Genomic DNA, 20,316 nt, shown 5'->3' on the forward strand with positions numbered 1-20,316 from the left:
GAATGAATAGGGATAAATAAGTTCAGACAGAGTGAACAACAGCATGAACAAAGGCACAGGGGAGGATGAGAAACACCAGACCTCCTGGGGGACTTCAAATAGCTTGGCATTGTTGGCATGCTCTGTGTGAGGAAGACAAAATGAGAGATGAGTTAAGAGAGGAAGGGCAGGAACGACATCATGGACCATGTTGTATTGTAAGTAGGATTAAGCATGCTGGTTTCCCCAATTAAATTTCACTCATTCATTCAACAAGTATTTATGGAATACCTACTAGATGCCAGACATTCTAAGGAACTGGGGATATTGCAGTGAACAAAGTTCTTGTGTTTATGGAGCTAATATTCTAATAGAAGAAGATAAACGTTGAACAAATTAACAAAATATATACCAGACGGTGATGTGTTATGAAGAAAAAATAAAGCAGAGTATATGAATGGAGAGTGATAGAGGGAGCCATTTAGATGAGAGAAAGAGAAAGATAACGTTTGATAAGAGACCTATGGTGGAGTTATCCATGAGAGGAGAAGAGCAGTGTAGAAGGGGGAACAGTAATATCAGAGGTCCTGAGGCAGGAGAGTCCTTTGTGTGTTCAAGGCCAGAGTGACTGGAGTGGAGTAAACAAGGAGGAGAATGGTAGGAGATGAGAGGTGGGAAGAGTGAGTCCTTTATTGACAGGACAAACAGATCTCATCTAGTACCTTTGACATAGAGATAGCTAACTCAGTGGATCTCAACCATGGCTGCACATTGAAATCACTTTGGAAACTTTGTAAAAGCATCCTTACCTGAATCCAACCCCCAGCAATTCTGATCTCGCTGGCCTGAGGTTGATCTTGGGTACATGTATCTTTTAAAAGTTCCCCTAGGTGATTCTAAAATGCAGCCAGTTGAGACTCTCTGACTAAATAACCTTTTGTCAAATGGAATTGAATTGAATTTCACCAATAGCAAGTAATATTCTTTTATCCTAGCAGTGGAGTCTTTAAGCACAGCACTACTCTAGATTTATTTTGAAGGTTATTTTCTTTCTTACTAGTTATGTGGCTTTATGTAAGTTTGCTAATTACTCTATTACCCTCCCCGTGAAAAAAATGGCCAGACTGTATGCCTACTCCCCCTTATGCAATGTTGTGACACAACACATAATATGCTATATAAATGGAGGCTATTTGGAATGTGAAAGCTCGTGTGGAAGAATTGCATATAAGCACCATAATCGAAATGAAGATATTCTTGGAAAGGTGCAATTATGCATGACTTCAAAATAATGTAGACACTTCAAAAGAATTATCAGCAGGCAACACTACACACAGAATTTCACTAGGAGTAATAAAAGAATACTGGTTTCTTTCAGTGGAAATACAAAGAAAGCAGGTATTTGGCAAAATCCATTGATACAGCTATGGAGCCATGGGGTTTTGGAGCTGGAAGGGGCTGCCTCCTCAGTCTTGCCCTTGAGGAATCTGAGGTCCAGGAAGCATAGGAGACTTTCCCAGAACTGCCCAAATAGTCTGCAGTAGAGCCAGAACTAGAATTTGCATCTCCTAACTCAAAATCTAGTCCTCTTTTTCCTAAACCACAAATAAACCAAATTTATGCATCCCAGAACGGAAACTTATATTTAAAAATTAAACGGAAACTTATATTTAAAAATTAAAAATACATAACTGCAAGTAAAAAGGGTGTAAATGATGCCGTGAAAACATGAGGGTAGACCTTTGTACAGGGAAACTCGTAACGTTTTATGGGCTTGCTTTCTGGAATATGGCGCGAACAGCATTCAGAAATAACACTGCTGGGAAACAAAGGAGATGTGACACACCTGATCCTGCCAGTGAGGAATCTCCTTCACACGAATATTCTGGGCACTACCCTCAGGCCGTTTCTCTCCTCAGTCATCAGGGCATTATTTATGGGTCTAATTTAGTGACTTCCTAAACTACAACCTGAAGCTCCAAAGGAGGGAAGCTTCCTCCCACAGTGCGTGACTCACCCCCAGGGAGGCATAGAGTTCTTAGATGAACCCATGGATGGCTATTCAGAAGCTTGTAAGGCTTCCAGGGGAAAGATGCTCAGAGTTACACAAAAAATTGCTGCTGCTGTGATCATCATTTCATGAGAGGCAGTGTTACTTGGTGATTAATATTGTTACAATATTTTGGAAAGAATTATGGATTTCATGATCTTCCAATGATAAAAAGAAAATGCCCTTTAAAAAACTAAACAGCAGCAGTAAACACACTGTTTTTGTATGAACGGGCCAGTTTATTGCGCACACTGAGGGCAGTATCGATGTTATTTTAAGTTTATATTTTTGAGAACTTCGAGAGAACACTTAACAAATCCTCACTAAGAAGAACACTATTCTACAGTAGAAGAACTAAGCACTTGGTAAATGACTTGTGGATGTTTCTTGACCCACAGAACCTCCGCTGGATGGCTCCTGAGGTGTTCACACAGTGTACACGCTACACCATCAAAGCTGACGTCTTCAGCTATGCTCTGTGTCTGTGGGAACTTCTCACCGGCGAAATTCCGTTTGCTCATCTCAAGCCAGGTAAGCCATGCCTCAATTAAAGTTTCTCTGAGGGAATTCCCTGGAGGTCCAGTGGTTAGGAGTTTGTGCTTTCACTGCCAAGGGTGTGGGTTCAATCCCTAGTCGGGGAACTAAGATCCTGCAAGACGCGGGGTGAGGCAAAAAAAAAAAAAGAAGTTTCTCTGATTTCCAGAGTTCTGTGCATTTTCACAAATTCAAGAAACATTTTTTTCCCCAAAATGACTATTCTTGGTGGATTGGCAAGGTGAGAGGTAAGGAAACGGTCTCAAATTGTTTAAAGGTGTGGCCCAATCCAGAAAACTTAATGGCCTATAACTATGTGGTTTTAGATACAGGCACACAGAAGTGTAGGCATATTTTATTATTAAAGTTTAGGGCTTTGATGTATCTGTTGTTAATAAAACAAGCAAATGATAATGGCCATGTGGAATGTGGGTACAAATAATGTGAACAATGCAATATTTACTTTTTGAGATTAGATTTAGAAGTGCCTTTCTGATGTGCATATAAGAGTGAACTGAAAGTAGCAACACATAAAAATAACCTATCAGGACTGCTTTCTGCTTGTCTCACATTATACAAAAGAGAATTGTTTTTTCTAATTTTGTATTACATATTTAGATGCATTCTAAAAATGGAACTTTGTGAGTGAGGCTATAATTTTGTTGTTGATAATATACATTGATACTCTGTGTACATGTAGAAGGTAGAGGTAGGGAATCTAATCACAGGAAAAAATGTACAAATATTTGAGGTAAGTTTTATTTGCATCTCTCTCTCCATTTTATTTGGGTTGCTCTTGTAGATACAACAGCACTGTCTCACTGTTTACTTACTTGTATCCACTGTGAGTCTAAAAACTCCTTGACTTTGCATCCCCAGAACTTACCGTGCTTGAAAAGTTGTTTTCAAATTAAATCGTAAATAAATTTTAAATGAATTGTATTGTAAGCTTCTTAAGTGGCCACCCTATCACAATATATCAGATGGATCAAGTCAAAAGGGATGTTAGGGAAAGACATATCTTACAAATGTGGATGCTCACGAGTTCAAAGTCTTAACCAGGATCACAATATTTATTAGTACTCATGTGCAGAGCAAAAGCCATAACTCATATTGTCTATTCAAGGCATTTTCCCCCTAATAACCATATGGTCTTTAATTACACTCTGCATAGTGTCTAACAAAGTACTTTTCACAAATTATATGCTCTTTATTTAATCGTCCTAATCTTTCTCTATATGCTTTTATGGTTTTAAATGATGAGATCTGGCCCTTATTATAGGGTGGATGAGAAGACTCTATTTAGAACGGGACCAAAATTGCTATTTGTAATGTCTTGCTCTGATATGCTGCTATCTCTCTACCTCTTAGAATTTGCTTTCTGGTAAGGCTTATGAGTATATGTTAAAAATCCACTATAATTCTAGACACATTGTAGTATTTTCACAAGAGAGAGATATGTCTCTCTTCCTCTCACCTCCTGTGTCAATCCATTCACATCCAATCCATTCCTGTGGATTTTACATCCTAAGGACATCTTGGATCTACCTACTACTTACCGTCATCTACCACCATCCTAGCTCAAGCCACCATCTTCATCATTTAAACTATTGCAATTGTCATTTTTAAAAATCAGGTTTAACTTATATAGTATAAGTTGTAGTATCACTTATGTAGCAAAATTTACCATTTTAGACTAACATTTCAATGAGTTTTAACAAATATATATTTAACAAATATATACAGTATAATCACAGCTACAATCATAATATAGAACATTTCTGTCACTCCAAAAAGCCCCCATGCATCTTTGGAATCAATTCACTTTTCCCACCTCCAGCCCCTAGCAACCACTGATCTGATTTATGTCCCTACAGGTTTGCCTTTTCCAGAATGTCATATAAATGGAGACATGTTAGTACATTTATTGGTAATTTATTCTTTTTCATTCCTGTGTAATATTCCATTGTGTTGATGTACCTCAATTTATTCATCCACTCCAAGTTGATGATCATTTGAGTTATTCTCACTTTAGGGCAATTATGAATATAATTGCCAAAACCGTTCAGGTTTTTGTGTGGATGTTTTCATTATTCTTGGATAAATACATAAGAGGTAATTACTAGATCTTATGGTAAGATTTTTTCCAAGGCATTTGTACCACTATGACTTCCCACCAGCAGTGTATGAGGATTTCAGTTGATCCACATCCTTGCCAGCACTTTTTTATTGTCTATTTAAAATAAAATATTAACCATTTGAGTAGGTATATAATGGTAAATAATTGTGGTATTATTTTATATTTCTCTAATAACTATTAATGTTGATAATCTTTTTGTGCATTTATCTGCTGCTCATATCTCTTTCTTTGGTGAAGTATTTGTGCAAATTATCTTATATACTAATGAGTTCTTAGATTCTAGGTAAAATCTTTCATCTGCTATGTGTTTTGCAAGTATTTTTCTCTAGTCTGTGATTTGCCTTTTCATATTCTTACCAATGTCTTTCAAAGAGCAAAACTTTTTAATTTCAAAGAAGTTTACCTTATCAAACTTTTAAATATTTTGTGAATCCTGTCTAAATTATTCTTGCCACACCCAAGATCACAAAGTTTTTCTCCTGTGTTTTCTCACAGGAATCTTGTAGGTTTAGATATTATATTTATAAGATTTATTAGAGTTATTTTTTTAACACTACAAGGTAAAAGTTGAGTTTGTTATCCTTTTGTTAATTTATTTGTTTATTTTTCAATATGGATACCAATTTTTCAGCATGATTTGTTTAAAAAACTTTCCTTTATCCATTAAGTTATTTTGGTGCTATTGTCAAAAATTAATTGACCACATATGTGTGGACTCTATTCTGTTCCATTGATATAAGTCTACCCTTATACCAATACTACAATACATTGATAAGTTATAGTAAATCTCAGAATCATTTACTATGAATCCTCCAACTTTGCTCTTCTTTGTTAAAATTGCTTTTGCTATTATAGGATTTTTGCTTTTCTGTATAAATTTTAGAACCAGCTTATCTATTTCTACAAAAAAAAAAAAAAAGCCTGTTTGAATTTTGATTGAAGTGCAGTGAATTTGTAGAGCAATTTGGGAAGAATTTACAACTTATGCATATTGAATCTTCCAACTGATAAACATAGTATGTCTCTCCCTTCATTTAGGTCTGATTTCTGTCATCAGCGTGTTTGTAGTTTTCATCATAGAAACCTTACACATATATTTTTAAAATTATTTCTATGAATTTTGTGTTTCTTGATGCTATTTTAAATGTTTTTTTAAATTTCAATGTATAATGTGTTTTGCTAGTATACAGACATGATTAATTTTTAAATAACAACCTAGTACCCTACAAATTTGCTAAATTAACTTATCAGTTCAAGTATCTTTCTTGTACATTCTTTGGGATTTTGCACATAGATGATTAGGGCATGTATAAATAAAGAAAATTTTATTTCTTTCTTTCAAATATGTGTGTATTTTAAATCTTTTTCTTGCTTTCTCACACAGGCAAGGACTTCTAGTACAATACTGAATAGAATTGGTGAGGTATATACCCGTATCTACATCTAAATTTTTATCTACCACCACTCTAGTTCAAACTGCCATCTTTATCACTTTAACTACTGCAATAGCTCTTTGATCATTCTCTCTTTATTCTTCTCTTCCTCTCCAATCTCTACACATCTACTAAAATGACATTTTAAAAACAAACCTGATTATGTGACCATTGCTTAAAATCATCTATGGCTTCCCATGTTCTTAGGATTAAATCTCAAAATTCTTACTATGTCCTGCAACACTCTACATGATTCAGTATCTCTGATCTTGCTTGCACCATTTCACTTTCTATGCTCCAGCCACTCCAAACCTTCTTTCCTTGCTTCCTTGAATGTGTTGCATTTCCTCTGGCCTCTGGGCTCTTTCACAAGCTCAGTTTCTTTGGTAAGTGCAATTAATGATGACTCCACAGAGATTACTGTGAGGATCAAAAGAGATGATTTTGTGAACTTTGTCAATTGAAATCTCTCTGCAACTGTAAGATGAAAGATAAGGGCAAACTGTAATATAAGGTCGAGGCTTCCTATGATTCTGTGCTTGAGTGGAGTTCTCATTCTCCAGGGAGCCAATATAAAAACTTCAAAGTCACCATTAATTTTTCTCTTTCCTTCTTTTCTTTCTTCTTTCCTCCTTTTTGTCGTTCTTCCCTTCCTTCCTTCCTTTTCTTTTCACTTGTTTTCTTACTTTCAATCCCCCTTTCTAAATATCTTTCAAATCTATCCACTTATCTTGCTCTCCACTGCTACTTCCTTATTTCACAAGTAGAATCCTGCACAGTATCTTAAATGGTATCCTTGTCTCTAGTTTTGCTCACCATCTTTTTTTCACCAATTGCCATACTATAACTACATTTAGCTTTCTAAATACTCAAATTTGATTATCTGACTCCCCTTACTTAAAGTCTTCAATGTGTTTCCTTTGTTCTTAAGATTTAAAAAATTTCATAAAACAATCTACAAAGCCCCCATAGTTATGCTTCTTCTTTCCTCCCCAGGTCTACTGCCTGCCACTTGCAGCCTGTCCTCTATGTTCAGCCACAGGGAACTATTTCATTTCCCCAACATGACACATTTCCTCTCACTTCTGTGTCTTTGCACACGTTAGTTGTTTATCAGACACACTCCTCCCCACTTTTCATCATACTAACTCCAATTTACTTTTAGGCCTTAGTTTAAATATTACTTCTTCCAAAAATATCTTCCTTAATTCTTCACTATTCAGTTAAGTGCAGTGTCCTTGCAATTTTCTCTACTTTGTTACCCTTTGCTAATTATAAAATGAATAGTTCAAAAAGATAAAGATCCCCTCTCTCATGGGCCCTCAGGAATATATACTCTTTTTGGAGGGAGAATATTATATAATAAAACAGTTAAATATCTTGCCTAAGAATAACTTGAATCCAATATCTCAGATACTGGAATTTATAGTACTTTATTGGCAAAAGAAGTTGTTCATGATAGACACTGAATTTTTTAAAGTTGGACAGTTACCATGCATCAAGAACTGAGGCTGTTAATATCATCACAGTGGTTAGGCAGTCTAGCAAATGTTCAGCAATGAATTATGTGAAGGATCAGATTCAATATAAGCTACATATTAGCCATTTACAATGAGCAACAAATCCATGACTACAGTGTGGGACAGGATTATCAATTATGGGAGTAGCAACATTACACATGGCTTATCCTCCTGGATTTAACAGAATCCTATCTCCTGGGTGAAATATATAAATAGAATACAAATATTAGCATTGACTCCTATGCAAGTGATGAGTATGCCTTCAGAAGAACTTGAAGTTAGGGTCTCTTTTACATAGTATATGTTCAAATTAACCTTATAATCTCAGGTTTAGAAAAAAATGAAAAAGTCATTACATGCACTGTCCCAAGGGTCACAAGATCAAATGCCTACAGGATCAGGGGAAGCAAGAAAACCCTTGATGCAGGATAATGTGATGAACTGGAAATCACATGCTCTGACTCAAGGGGACAGCTGCTACCCAGCCCCAGCCAAACAGTGCCATGAAGGAAGTATAGGGATGCTTGCTCACTGTTGCCATATCAACTAATTTCTGTGTGTTTGTTCAGATATCGAAAGATTTTTAAATATTGGCAATTAAGCAATTTTTAAGAAAATATTTTTCAGGCTAAAGAGACTTGGCATAAGTGTAAGAGCATGAGTCTTGCAAGCTTACTCAAACTGCTTAACCAAGCTATACTTCAGTACCTCAGTGTCTTTATTTTTTAAACAGGGATACTAGTAGGACTTGCCTCAAAGGTTTGGAATGATGTCTGGCAACAGTAAGCTCTCAATAAATATTAGCTATTATTATTATATTAAGCCATCCACAGTTCTGGCCAGGAACTGTGCGAGAAAACAAAGAGGAAAAGGGCATTCCCTTGTAGTGCAGAGACGGCATGAGAAAAGTACAGTCAGCGGAGTAAATCCCAGCTAGAGGGAAACACAGAGGGCAACAGCTCCTCCTTCGAGGGATCTCCTGCCCAGACTGGTGGGTAAATCAAGGAAGGATTCTTAGAGCAGATGATACCTGAACTGCATCTTTAAAAGATGAGTACTATTTAACTGGTAAATAGTGGGGAGATGGTGAAGGTGTCCTGGCAGAAAGCAGCCTGGGCAAGGTGCAGAGCATGAGAGATTCACACATCTTTCAGTAGCGATGAATCAGAGAATACAAGGGAATCAGCAGCAAGATACATGCTGTAAATGTAAAGCTAGAGCTACATGGTGAAGGACCTTCTGTGTCAACAATGGAAGTCACTGCAGAATTTTAAGCAGGGCAATAGTACAACTCTATTATCTTAGAACGCTCCCTCTTGCTACAAAGCAAAGGCTGGATTGGAGAAGTTTGAAACAGAGGCAAGGAACCAGGTAATCTAGAAGAGAATGTATAAAATCTTAACTAAGGTAGTGAAGAGAAAGGAGAGGCTGGTTTTGAGAGATTTTAACAGGACTTGCGGACATATTGAGGTGGAAGCACCAGGGAGAGGGAGGAGACCAGGAGGACTTCCAGGCTTCTGGCTTAGCCAGCAGGAGGATGATGGATACAGGAAGAGAGAAGGGCAAGGAGCCACGCTATGAAGTCAAGCAGAGAGACAAGAACCAGGCAAGATGAAAAAAGAGCTGGTATGACCTGGCAAACAAGACCTGTCCTGGATACATTTTAAAAAAAGAAACCAGCACCTGCTTCCCATAGTTTATTTCTCTCCTGGGCCTGTCTCCTTTGGTACCTCATGAAAAACCAAAGAAGAAATCTGGGATGAATTAATCCATCAGTCTGTATTTTATCCAATCCCATTCCCTTATTACCAGGTACCCAATTTTGTGGATCACTTTCAGATTATAGTTTGCAGCCAAAGAAGAGACCCTGTTATTTTTCTTTTGTTTTCATGTGTGGTGCCATCTGGTTCACAAGGAGACTCAGCTCAGTGTCCTGGGTTTCCTTAATGCCAGACTCTAAGTCTGGGACATGGCAGCAAATTAAGAACATCTGCCGATTCAGTCTAGCCAGATTCTGGTGAAACTTCGTATTGAGGCTTTACCTCAGAGTTGCAAACTGCAGTCCAGTAGCCAAATATGACTTGCAGACATTTTGTGTATCACAGGTGGTTTTAAAAATTATGAATTAATGTAATTTAGAGACCCAGTTATGTCACAGGTCTCATATATTTATAGCCATTTGCATTTGCTACACCTGCTTAATATTAGATGATTATCTTCTGCTCATATATAATTAGGATCCTAAAGCATCTTAAATATAATACCCTCAAAGGGCATAAGCACATTGATGATGTGGACTGTGCTTTGACAGGTGATAGGAAAATAAGAGTGAACTAAAGTTCTGAAATCCTATGTTTGCTATGCTGACATCTTTATCAGTTTATCACTGAGAAGAGTAATGCCAGCCACTCACTACACAGATCACTGGAAAGATCAAATCGGTCCAACGGATGGTGATATTTCTATGAAAATAGCTGATGTTAACATGCCAATACTTCATTACACTGACAAAGATTGCAATGAGAACAGACAATGGTGCAAATTAATCTATTCTTCTGACAGTCTGTAATGAGAATGGGATGTGGTTTTAAAAATTAAGCCATTCTTAGTACAATCTCAAGATTGCAATCTCATGGTCTCTCTCAGATGCTGTATGCTCTGGTGATACATCACTGAAAAGTGTCAGTTTAACAAAGAATGTGTCTTAGCTCTTGCTGGGATGGTAGAATGCATTTGCTTTGTCTCACCACAGCCCTGCCCATTAAAAACTATGAAGTACAATCAATTGTATTTTTTAGAACACACATACACACCAACTAGAAAAAAAATTCTGGCAATTTTATCTTAGTCAAAACTTACAAACAATATATTGTACTTCATTTCTCTCTTTTTTACTTTTATAAAACCTAAGAGAGGAAGCGATAAGTTAACTTTAGGAATTCAGAAGCTAGTACCAATTTATCCAAAAGCAATATAAAGCTAATTAAGTTCATCATGGAGAGCTGCATAGTCATCCTTTCTATAATGGCCACGTTGCGTTATAAACTGGGACTGACGACAGATGAGGTGCTTTTTTTTTTTTTTCCTTTTTGCGGTACGCGGGCCTCTCACTGTTGTGGCCTCTCCCGTTGCGGAGCACAGGCTCCGGACGCGCAGGCTCAGCGGCCGTGGCTCACGGGAGCAGCCACCCCATGGCATGTGGGATCTTCCCGGACTGGGGCACGAACCTGTGTCCCCTGCATCGGCAGGCGGACTCTCAACCACTGTGCCACCAGGGAAACCCAATGAGGTGGTTTTTAGCCTTGTGATTTGCAGTAACTCAATGCAATGTTTCACTTGGTATTCATGCTCAAAGAAACCTCACGAAGAACTAAGATTTCTCATCTAAACAGAATAGAAAATATACAATAATATTTTTGATATCTAGTTCTCTAGGTTCAGACTGAAAGGAATCAGTCAGAGCCTTAGATCTGTAGATAATAATTAAAGCAACCATAACAGCTAACACTTGTTGAGAGCCAACAATGCAACAGATGCTCTATGAAGACTCTTTTAATTCTGCCGATAAGCCATGGATCAGATTCTATTAGGATAAGATGTATGCTCAACATCACATGCTGGTAAGAGGTGTAGTCAAGACTTAAAGTCATGGCTTCTCGTCCCCAAAGCCCACACTTGTCACCATTACAGTGTGCCCTCACTGTTTCATCTTACATTTAGAGAAATTAATACTCACAGAGGCAAATTGGCTTAATTAGGATCTCCCAGAGAGTTAAAAGCAAAGACAGACTGAAAATTAGGCCTCCAGTTATGCTAGTTAAGGACATTTCTTAGTATTTATACTGCTTCAGTTTATTGAAGCCCCCTCCCAAAATGTTTTGAACAAAAGATAATATTATGGACTAAATATGCCACCAGATCGCAATAATTTATCTAAGTATGTTTTAATTTCACATTAAACTAAACATTATATTCATTCTACAGTGTTTCTTCATAGCTATGCATTATGTTCTGTCCTAAAATCATAATAATGGGCAATATATTAATTGGCATTAATCCATCATCTTCATTCATTTGTATGGTAAATGTGTACTGCGTCCTGTATACCATGATCTATATCATTTCCAATGAAATCGTATTTTGAACTATCTCATTTATTGATTCATTCACTGCATATCTATTGAATACCTACTAATTGCCAGTCATTGTGCTAAGCACAGGAGACACAATGCTGAAAAGACACAGTCCCTGACCTCAAGGAGCTTGTGATCTATTTGCAGAGACAAGCAAGTAAATAGGCAGTTAAGTTTAATATAATACATACTATTGTAGGACAGAGTGCTATGGGAGTCCATAGGAAGGTCATCCAGAGAGAATTCATCTAAGTTAAAACCTAAATGACAGTAGATGTAATGCAGAGAAAGAGGGTAGGGAAAAAGGAATTACAGGGGAAAAAGAATCATATTTCACAACTTATGATTGAACCATTAAATCAGTGAAATATACAGTAATTCATTTCTTTATTATTATTCATCCATTTACCAATTTCTTTGGAAAAGCATAACACTTCGTTTTTTTCTGCCTGTTGTCACTCACATAGAATGTTCAATACATTTTGAATAAATGAATGAAGGTTAACACATGTTGTATTGAATGCTTGTTCTGTTACTGGCCTCTTTTGAGAGACAACAATCACGATCTCCTTTCATTTCTTTTCTTGATAACGAAGAACTTGAATCCCCAAATCAACACCATGGTTATGCAGACCCTTGAGGTTGACTCACAAATTTGTGTTTAATTTGTCTCATTCAGGATAATGGGAGCTATGCTCTAGAATTGTGCTGTCCAATGTGGAAGCCACTAGACACACATGATTATTTAAATTTAAATTTATATTAATAGAAATTAAGTAAAATTAAAAATTCAGTTTCGCAATCACACTAGCCACATTTTATGTGCTTAATAGCCATATGTGACAGTATTGAACAAGAGAGAAGGACACTTTCATCATTGCAGAAAGTTCTTTTAGACAGTCCTACTCTAGAATCTAGATTATAAATTTGCCAAACTATTGATAACTATCTTAGGGTAATACTGAAGAAATAATAGGCACTCAATATTAAGTTATTGATATTTTCAAATGTATCCTTATTTTCTCTTAATAGCAAAGTTTCAGTCGTGAAAGTGGAAACCAACGTTTACATAAATCATTTCACATATTTTATGTAGCAATCAAGGTAAAAAATTGATTAATGGGTGACAGTCTCTTTCCTGAATCTGGAATACCAGAAAAGTTCCCAGCAGCTAGTGTAGCATGGCCACTCAGGCAAGACTGACAAAGCAATCTCAACGGTGACAAATTTCAATTCCATGACCCTTCACGTTGTATTGCCCACTTTCTGGCAGAGGTGCTAATGAGTAGTATCACTGCCAAGGGTGCGTAAAGCAAAAGGGAGAAGGAGATGCCGAGACCTTGCAGAATCTACTTTGAATAATGAAGAATTAAATATTGTTCATCTTAAACTGATTTTTCAGACACAGTGTCAAGAAGCAAACAAGTAACTTTATATACTTGATATCACAGTCTAAGAGTTTCAGAGGAGACGTTTGGCACCTGCATCTGAGTTTAACTCACTTTATGAATAGTCCCTCCCCACCCATTGGGATATGTATAATTAGTTTAAATGTGTTCACTACACCGGTTTATGTGCTTATAGCTGTACCAGCTCAACAATATCCAACTGATCATAAGGTGAAAAAGTAGAGTTAGAAGATCAATGATCATTAAGCATCAGTTTATTTGTTTGCTTATTTATGTACCTCATTCCAAAAAGAATTAAAAATAGTCAAGAGTAGCTACTGGAAGGAACCTAAAAAGCCTAGGTTTTTGTGACACAAAAAACATATTTTTTGAGTCATGTTAAGTTTGCTAAATATGTTTTGAGCAGTCTTTTGTTTCTTTGTTTTCTTAGTGTCAGCAACTGTACTTGATAGTGGCCAGAAATGGTTGGAAAATGTGATAATGCAAATATGTTACAAAGGACATTGAAGACAAAAGCAGGAATGAAATTCCTGACTCTGCCCTCAGCCTGGAACCATTGTACAATTAGATGACTGTTGCAAGGAAATATTGAAATTCCAAGTGGGCAAAGGACATGAACTTAATATTTTAAATACAAATAACTAATAAATATCTGGGAAAATATTAAGCCTCACTACTTATCAAAGAACAAAATATAAACAGCAGCAAATGAGCTGATATATTTACCTCTCATATTAGCAAAATCTTTTATAAAATGAGAAAACCTAATTCTGATTCAGGTATAATAACAACCCTCTCATACACTTGTTATTGAGAGTATAAATTATTACAACTGTTTAGGAAAAGTGTTTATCAGTATGTATCAAAAGTCTTTAAAGTGGTTGTGCCCTTTGACATATTAACTCACTCCTCAAAGTACCATAAATGATCTGTGAAATTGGGAAAGTCATATTAAAAAACATATTCTTTGAAGTGTTTACACTCAAATTTGAACAACCTGAAATTGAGAAATAATTAAGTAAATCAAACTAAACGCAGAGTCAATAAAAATATGTTAACATAGAATTTTAATAACATGAGAAAATGCTTATATTTAATTTAGGGGAAAAAGTATTACATAATTGTATATTGGACATGAGCTCCGTGATGTGAAGAATATATAAGAAATGCTCAAAATATTTTTACAATTGCTTCCTCTGAATAATAGGATTTTATTCTTTCTAATTCTCCTAATTTTCTGAATTTCTATGAAAAACAAGTATTAATTTTACATTTGGCAAAATTATATAGTAATTCTGAATGATCCATAAAGCAAAATGTTAAGTTGCATTGTATATAATTTCACTACATCTGCTGGATGCAGATCTATAAACAGAATTTAGCTGGAGTAAACTTTGGTGGAAGAGAGATAGTAGTTGTGGGTCACATCTCAAAAGTCATTAAGATATAGACAGATGATTGTGACATCACAATCGAGAACACAGGCAGCAGTATCCTGGAACTTTAGCATCCCACGGGTGCAGAGCAATTTTTCAGAGGAATAAAAGAGTTTCATGTGTTATTTACAAAGTGCTTTCAATGTGAAATGGCTGAAGATAGCATGAAATCTGAAAAAAGAAGTTGTGCAAACTACTGGTTATATTAAAATTTTTATAAATTAAAAACTATTTACATACACCACACACACACACAACCCACACATAACAATAGCACTTACCTTGCATGCATGGTTTAAAAGGATCGAAAGAACTTATGTGTATATCTACCATGATACTTGGTACAAAATGTGTTCAATAAAAGTAGCAAGAAGCTTGGTTTCCCAGGGATTACAGAAATCACTGGTTGCAGAACAGAAAAATAATCAGCACTCAGGAATCCACAAAGATGTCCTGAGAATCACAACACAGTGATGTGGAGTTTCAGATGAGCAACATTCAGACATCCAAGCAGGTAGGCCACACTAGAGAGTCCAATCAATGGGAACTATTAGCTAAAATGATGGATTTGGAGTATCTAACAAGAGTTTAGCAAATAGTAACTACTTTATAAATATTAAAATTTAAAATCCCAACAATCTTGTAACCAGTAACCAGAGTTAAATGTAAAAAATAATCTATTTTGCCCAAGTGATACAGGTGCTCTCAGGGGTACAAAGTTCCGGGGCATCTTGTCTTGCTATGTGTAGTATAAGCTCTTTAGCCTGGGATTTATGCATTGTATAGGCTGGTCCAATCTGCCTTTCAGTCTTTACTTCCTGAAACATCATGTACATACCCTGTGCTGCTTGCTATTTGTTCCTTTGTCTGTTCCTTTGTTCCTATATAAATCCCCGCTGCTCACCATTTGTTGAATGAACAACCGAAGAAACGAACAATTATAAAGATAAACTTACGGTAGCATATTATCCACTATTTTGCTTAAGCATATTAAAAAAAAACAGCATAGAGCCCTCTTTGAATCTCTGCTGATGTTGCACAGATTGATTTTTAATTATTTTTTTGTTGTCTGTTCATATGTTTCTTGAAATAAATATGTGATTTTCAAGACTGACGTGACCATTTGGTTTGCAGCGGCTGCCGCAGCAGACATGGCTTACCACCATATCAGACCTCCCATCGGCTATTCCATTCCCAAGCCCATATCATCTCTGCTGATGCGAGGGTGGAATGCATGTCCCGAAGTGAGTAATTTTTACTTCCTCTTAGAAAATGTGTTATGGTCAACATCTGTCACAAATAGTGTAGCTCCAAAGTCTACTTTCAGTGTGTATTTTAAGACTGTCAAGGCAGGAAGACTGATTTGCTTTCTGCTCTTTAGTCTCTAATTGCCTCAGTCTGAGTATCTCATATTTCTTTGCTGTTGCTCTCTGATTCTGAAATGTTTCTCACAACTGATTAGTAAGAGACCCTGGTATGACAGATGACTCAGTCTCGTCTCAGCTGCAATTTTATTAACTACGCCTGAACCACACTTAGTCACTTTTTTCAAGAAAGAAGTTTGGCACAAGATGGATTTGTGTGGGCTCTTCACCATGAGGCAGGCCTGCAGGTGAAGACCCCATGACCAGTGGTCTTCTTTGAGCCCTGGCTCAAGCAGGAGGCTAGCCCTGGTCCTAGTCCTTCTCTAACTCTCTGAGTGGCTGTATGACAAAGTAGCTAAGAACATAGATTTAGAGTTTAAATGGAGGAATCAATATTAGGGAAGGGGGCTTCCCTTGTGGCGCAGTGGTTGAGAGTCCACCTGCCGATGCAAGGGACGCGGGTTCGTGCCCCGGTCCGGGAAGATCCCACATGCCGCAGAGCGGCTGGGCCCGTGAGCCATGGCCACTGAGCCTGCGTGTCCGGAGCCTGTGCTCCGCAACGGGAGAGGCCACACAGTGAGAGGCCCGCGCATCGAAAAAAAAAAAAAAAAAATAGGGAAGGAATAAGTAAAGTAGGATATGTAAACAGTGAAAAAAAATTAATACGATCATAGATCTGAGAGAGTAGAGGGGAACAGTCATATAATCCCAGAATGAAATCCCAGATCATCTGTCTGTAGGAAAGGATTCTCCCGAAACGTACCAGACAGATTGGTGTCTACTTTGTTCTCACAGATTGACAAAGGAGGAGATTTCATAACTTCTCTCTTGATATCACAGTTTCATATAGTGTCTAAGAATCCCCCTGCCAGTATGTCTGATGTCTATTGAAATCCTTGTGTTTTGACGTCAGCCCGCATTGATTCTTCTGCTCTACGTGGAGGGAACTAGTTCACACTCTTCACACTGGAGATCCTCATACACAAAGGCCCAATAGCCCTTAATTATCCGGTCCAAACCATCCTAGTTATTGTTATCCTTTTCTTATATGACCTTGATTCTGATCCTTCCCAGACACTTTACCTCTCTTCAACAAGGGAGCAGATAAAGTAGACTGTTCGTATCTCACCAAAGGAGAAATAGAATAAACCCTAGTCTAGATGTTTGGAGAGAAAGCAAATTTCCCATTCTGTTTCTAAAGGCAAAACCAGACCACGTCATTACCCAATCCTACAAGTATACACAAAAACTCTTATGAAGAAAAAGGAAGATAATTATGGAACATGGACTGAGTATCTTGGAAGAAATAACCTCTTCCTCTGACCATTTAATTCACCAGATTATATATTTATTTGTGTAGAATCTTCTCTCACTACCAGAATGTTAGCTCCATAAAAGCAGGGACTTTTTTGTTTGTTCATTTTGTTTTCTTTGCTGCTGTAACCTCCTTACCTAGAACTGTACCTAGTAGATGCTCAAAAATATGTGTTGAGTAAATGAATGAATATCACTATTGCTTATCAGTGCTTCCAATCCCCTCATCTGAAATTCAATGTTTAGAAAATTGTCTTGAAAAATTACATGACTTAAAATAGTTTGGGGAAAGCTTTCTTTGTCTTTCAGTATGAATCTCAGGCATATTTTCTGGGAATAACTGTGTCAGGCACCTAATCCAGAATTTCCTTCTCTCCTTGGGGTATGAAATATTCTAAAATATACCATAACAATCAAAGGGAATCCCTTTTGTTTTTATTAACTGACTCTTCATGATTATAGATAAGGGACATGGAAGTTTTAATTTGGAGTAAAAGCAAGTCATTGGCACTTCTAAAAGCATTTTTTAGGTAGGATGGGTACCAGAAGTAACAGTTTGGAAAATGAGAAAGAGAAACCAGAATAGAATCAAAGGAAAATGCTATTAAGGATTAAAAATAAAAATACTAAGAGGTCAAAAATTGAGTGCTTAGTAGAAAAGTCTTGTTGTTAAGCAGGGAAGTACAGGGCTCTGGGGATGAGGTTCTCTCAGAGGAGGATGGAGAGAAAGTATAATAGGAAAGCTAAGTCTCTGACTGGCTGGCAATATTTGTACTTGTCAGTCAGGTGGCTCCCGGTTTGGCTGTGGTATCCATCTCAGCATTATAAATTTGAGCTGCTTCTGTATGTGACATGCCTAAGTCATCATTGCATTGCCCAGTAAGGTCTTCACCTAGTCAGTAAGCTAAGTACTGAGGAGAAAGGGAACAATGGGCTAGTTTTCACTCTTTCCTTAAATAATTATTTACTGAGTCTCTACTATATACAGCCCCAGGGATGGGTGAGGAGATTCAATGGAGATGTGCTCTTAATGGCGCTTAAGGTCTAGCGGTTATATGGAGATTAATAGAATAAACACATTACTGGTTTTATAGTTACAAGCCAAGGTGAAGGAAACCAAGATTAGATGAGAATGAATGCTAAAGGAACACTAGCAAGTGGGGGACAAAGAGCTAGGTCAGGGAAGGCTTCCTGGAAGAGGTGATACTTGAGCTGAGATTATAAGCATAAATAGGAATTTGATGAATGAATGGGGTTGGTGAGAGAGAAAGAGTTTAAGGAAACAGAACATGGGCCAATTCATTGTGAGAAAAGACACAAGGGAGAGACTTAGTTATTGGAACATTGTAGCTACTGAGGGGCTATACCAGACCCTCATTTGAAACAAATTCATATTTAGATCTAAACACTAACATCATGCTGCCTGGTCATTTTTTGCTAGGTTATCAACTTCACTTCTCATTCTTTGTTTTATGTCTGTCTTTGCTTCATTCCTTAAATTTGAAACACATTATTGTCTCCTGTGCATGTCTTCTTAGTCAAGACCTATAAAAATAGAAGAGGACAATGAAAACACTAGCCTATTAGAGATAGAGGGTGCTTGCTGGAAAACAGTGAGAAGTGGGAAAAAGTTCTGATAATTAGATGGAATCAGATTTTGGAAAGCTTTGGAAACCAGACTAGGGAATTTGGACATGAAATTAGACAATTATATTTTGTCTCTAAAGTAGTGAAAGATATGATAAAAGTAATTTTCTGGAAAGTTCATCAGAGTTTGGTATGAAGGATTTATTCACTTAAAGACTTGTATGTAGTTCCTGTGGTGAGGCAGGCACTGAATTATCTCATAGTGTGCACTGGAATAGCTAAGCATTGTTTCTTAGTGTAGGCTGTGTATTATATGCTCCACATTACCCTGGAATGTTTGTTAAAATGAAGACTCTGGGATCCTATTCTAAATCTACTGAATCAAAATCTCTGGGATGGAGCCTGGGACTTTGCATTTTAACGTGCACCCCAGGTGATTTGTGCCCAATAAAGACAGAGAACTAGTGGGGTGACACAGAAGCAAAAGACACTGAAGTCAGAGTCTCTAGCTGGGCTGCTATTGCAGTAGTAATCCAGTTGGTTACAACACAAAGACTACAATGGTTACCATGGGGATTCGGGCGCAGGGGTAAGTGTGAGAACTACTTCAAAGGAAACATAACAGAAGGAGGGAAAAGACCGGATTTAGGAAGTGGATGAGAGGAAAGAGTCCAGGAGAACTGTCATCACTGCCTTCTGAATGAAAGCTAGTGAACAGAGTACTTTTAAGCCCTTAGATATGAGGGACATTGTTGGCAGTGACAAACAAAGCTAACAGCTCTGCAGTAAAATGAAGGTGCTTAAAAGAAAATAGGAAAAGGGAAAAGAAAGATAGTTACAGAGAAAAAGAGTAACCTGCTCTACAAAACTGAGGGAGCTGGCAATTAGAATACAGTAAACTTAATGTGCAAGAAAAAGTTGGCATAGATGCTCTTCTTATCTTCAAGGTGCTTGACAAAAGGAAGTGGGATCCGGGGAGGCAGACAGATGGCATAGGAGTTGAGCTCGAGGAGGGAGGGGAGAAGAGTCAGAGTTAAAAGCAAGAACATTTTGAATCCAGGGAAAGAAGAGAGATAATAAGTTTAGGAAGTTTTCAAAATAAGAAAGTTGTCATTTGCTACCAATTCTGAATAGGAAAGAAAACAGGAAATGGAGCATGTAAGCAATATTTACATTGTTCTAATAGCTTTTAAGCTTTATAATATTGCCGCATGTAGCTATAAAGATATAGAGACTTCGATATAGAGACAGGGGAAGAGAAAGTTAGTTGCATTTGTGACCTTTTTTCCCACTAGAAAATATGAAATATTATAGTATTCTATACCATGATGTTAGGCTTTCAACATTTTACTAGGATATCACTAATAATATTGAGTATACCTCTATCTTTCAAATAAGTGTGGCTTTGAATAAGAAA

General features: G+C 37.1%; 1 protein-coding gene across 1 annotated transcript in view; it reads left to right on the forward strand.

The window, feature by feature from the left end:
* TNNI3K (TNNI3 interacting kinase) overlaps positions 1–20,316 on the forward strand; it is a 312,769-nt gene that overhangs the window by 212,758 nt on the left and 79,695 nt on the right. Inside the window, exons 22-23 of the mRNA XM_067726575.1 lie at positions 2,428–2,560; positions 15,769–15,878. Coding sequence (XP_067582676.1) covers positions 2,428–2,560; positions 15,769–15,878 — 243 coding nt within the window. The remainder of the gene's footprint in view (positions 1–2,427; positions 2,561–15,768; positions 15,879–20,316) is intronic.

Source organism: Pseudorca crassidens, chromosome 2, assembly GCF_039906515.1.
Source record: "Pseudorca crassidens isolate mPseCra1 chromosome 2, mPseCra1.hap1, whole genome shotgun sequence".
Taxonomy (NCBI): Eukaryota; Metazoa; Chordata; class Mammalia; order Artiodactyla; family Delphinidae; genus Pseudorca; species Pseudorca crassidens.